At 39.2% G+C, this 2,459-nt stretch overlaps 2 protein-coding genes across 3 annotated transcripts in view; one reads left to right on the forward strand and one right to left on the reverse strand.

The window, feature by feature from the left end:
- Window positions 1-1,591, forward strand: part of aspdh (aspartate dehydrogenase domain containing) — a 2,679-nt gene extending 1,088 nt beyond the window's left edge. For both annotated transcript variants that reach the window (XM_032538736.1, XM_032538735.1), the window contains exons 5-8: window positions 203-352; window positions 563-786; window positions 871-1,010; window positions 1,377-1,591. In XM_032538736.1, coding sequence (XP_032394627.1) covers window positions 203-352; window positions 563-786; window positions 871-1,010; window positions 1,377-1,414 — 552 coding nt within the window. In that variant the 3' untranslated portion in view covers window positions 1,415-1,591. The remainder of the gene's footprint in view (window positions 1-202; window positions 353-562; window positions 787-870; window positions 1,011-1,376) is intronic.
- A 426-nt stretch (window positions 1,592-2,017) lies between these two features.
- Window positions 2,018-2,459, reverse strand: part of gys1 (glycogen synthase 1 (muscle)) — a 9,500-nt gene continuing 9,058 nt past the window's right edge. Inside the window, exon 16 of the mRNA XM_032538698.1 lies at window positions 2,018-2,459. This exon is cut by the window's right edge and continues 522 nt beyond it. The gene's annotated coding sequence lies outside the window, so the exon portion shown is untranslated.

The raw sequence follows: 2,459 nt of genomic DNA on the forward strand, positions 1-2,459 counted from the left end.
TCTCCAACAGATATATGCCCACTGGTCAGAAATGCTGACACATATTGCTGCTTTAAACTGATGTGTAAATAAATATGTTTTTATAAATAAAAAATAGGTGCTGTATGTAGCCATTATAGAAAATAAAAGTGACACAAAGTTTCAGTTATTAATTACAGAATCATGACATCATCTATTGCCCCTTTATTTATCCTACTCTCAGGTGGGTTCTCCCTCTGCCCTCTCTGACCCTGCTCTGAATCAGAAGCTGCGTCAGGTGGCTCAGCAGTATGGTAGGACACTCTACATCCCCAGTGGTGCATTGTGGGGAGGCCAGGACATCCAGAAGCTAAATGATAGTGGAGCCTTGAAGGTAACAAGGGAGTGGTGCAGGTGTGGTTAAGACTGAGTAGTACAGGAAGAGGAAGGCACACAGTGGCCACTCTTCACATGGTTTGAGAATAAAGGTGCAGCTGGCAAGTGGCAAATACATTTTTACATTATTTTATATTAGTACTCAGGATACAGTCTTCTGGTAAACCTTATTGTGTTCTGATTGAACCTTCTCTTGATTTGTTTTCAGGCTTTGTTTATAAGAATGTCCAAGCATCCATCCTGCTTCCGTCTGACAGGAGACGTCCTCTCTGATTGGACGGAGGAAGAGGGCAGGCGTGTTTTATTCAGAGGCTCAGTGGCAGATTTGTGCCCACTTGCTCCAAACAATGTTAACACCATGGCAGCAGCAGCAGTGGCAGCAGGAACACTCGGCTTTACGGGTGTTCAGGGAGAGATTGTGTCTGACACAGCGTGAGTCCTATTAAACATTTGATTCAGCCTTTCATATCTGCTTTAATCACACTTTACTTTCCACACATGTTCCTCCTGCCCCAGGTTAAGTGAGTATCATGTGGTGGAGGTGGAGGTGACTGGGCCCGGTGGCTTCTCAGTACACACAGTGAGGAGGAATCCGGCCAAACTCGGAGCTGTAACTGGCAGTGCAACATACAACTCCTTCTGGAATAGTTTACTAGGTGAGTCCTGCATGGTTCCCCAAAAATCCTTAAGAATCCTGCCAGCTATCTGCTAGCACTGGTGGAAGAAATCCTCAGATACTTTAGTGAAAGTACCAATGTAGGTATTTCTGCCACTGTTTACTGGAAAGTGAGTTGGAAACAATGATGTAATTAGTGTCATGAAATAACTATTTATGTCCAAATAAGAGAACAGATTCTGAGTTTGTTTGTGTGCAAATATTATGCATAATAAGTGTATAATAACACACGCGGGTGACATTGTATGTTCCCCACTGGGGATTAATTAAAAGTAAAAATTATATTTAAAAAAAAAATTGCAATCACATTTTTTTATTTAAGTATAAATTATAATTTTTTTTACAGTTTGCAAAGGTCATGGGGGTCGAGTTTACTTGTGCTGAAGCAGACGAGAACTCTGCAGGACTGTCTACGACACAGCAAAACAAGCCAGATAAATCAGATGGTTTATAGTGGGTGTGTTGTGTGGATGGTGTAACTGGATCAGTATGTTACTAATAACTTGAAAACCCACAGATCTTGGATATTTATGTTCAAATAAATTGCATGCATACAAAGAAGAGCCAGTTTTCATTTGTAAAAACATTTATACTATAGGTGTGTATATATATATATATATAGATACACAGTATATACACACTTTGTTATTAGTTAATCTGGTACAAGATTGTACAAATGATAAAACCATTTCCATCTTCTGTTACAGACAAAAAGTCAAGTCTAGCTCTTTTCCAGCCATCTCTCTATGTCCTTCACCTGTTGCCTTTTTTGCTGTCTGGCTCACCTCTTTTCTCTTCAAAAATAACTGGCAAACCCAGAAATAATTCACACAAGTACACACACGGACCAGAGTGCAAAGTTGTGTTGGTGATCATCACTGAAAGACTGTAATACAATAAGGTGCAGAAAGAAAATGAAAACACACGCAACACTATTCTCAAAATGAGAATCAGCTTTTTTTGTTTTCTGATGCTACTTCTTGTGCATGTCTGTGTTCCACATTTTACCCCATTCTCCATTCAAGTTTGGTAGTAAACAAGGCATTTGAAAGAAAGGAAAAGATGCTATAAGGTGGACAGTTGAGTTTGAAGTACTGTATCATCATCATCATCCTACTTTTAAGCCAAAAACAGGTAAAAAGAACAGGTGTTCTTTGTGGGTTTTCACAGCAACTGTCTTTACATGAGCATTTCTTTATACCAGGAAAACATGTTTAAAGATGACTGAATGAGTCTAATAATAAGGATGGTTACGTTCTTTTCCCTGCTCAGACCCACCATTGAATGTAAGTATAAAAAAACATATCCAGAGACTCAAAATAATCCTTATTTTTTCCAATGCTTCAGACCTACAGTATGTTTTCCAGTGTTGGTACACTACAAAATCCAGCAAACATGATTTGTTTCCCATATTGAGCTGTTTAGCCCT

This window comes from Etheostoma spectabile, chromosome 15 (assembly GCF_008692095.1).
Source record: "Etheostoma spectabile isolate EspeVRDwgs_2016 chromosome 15, UIUC_Espe_1.0, whole genome shotgun sequence".
Taxonomy (NCBI): Eukaryota; Metazoa; Chordata; class Actinopteri; order Perciformes; family Percidae; genus Etheostoma; species Etheostoma spectabile.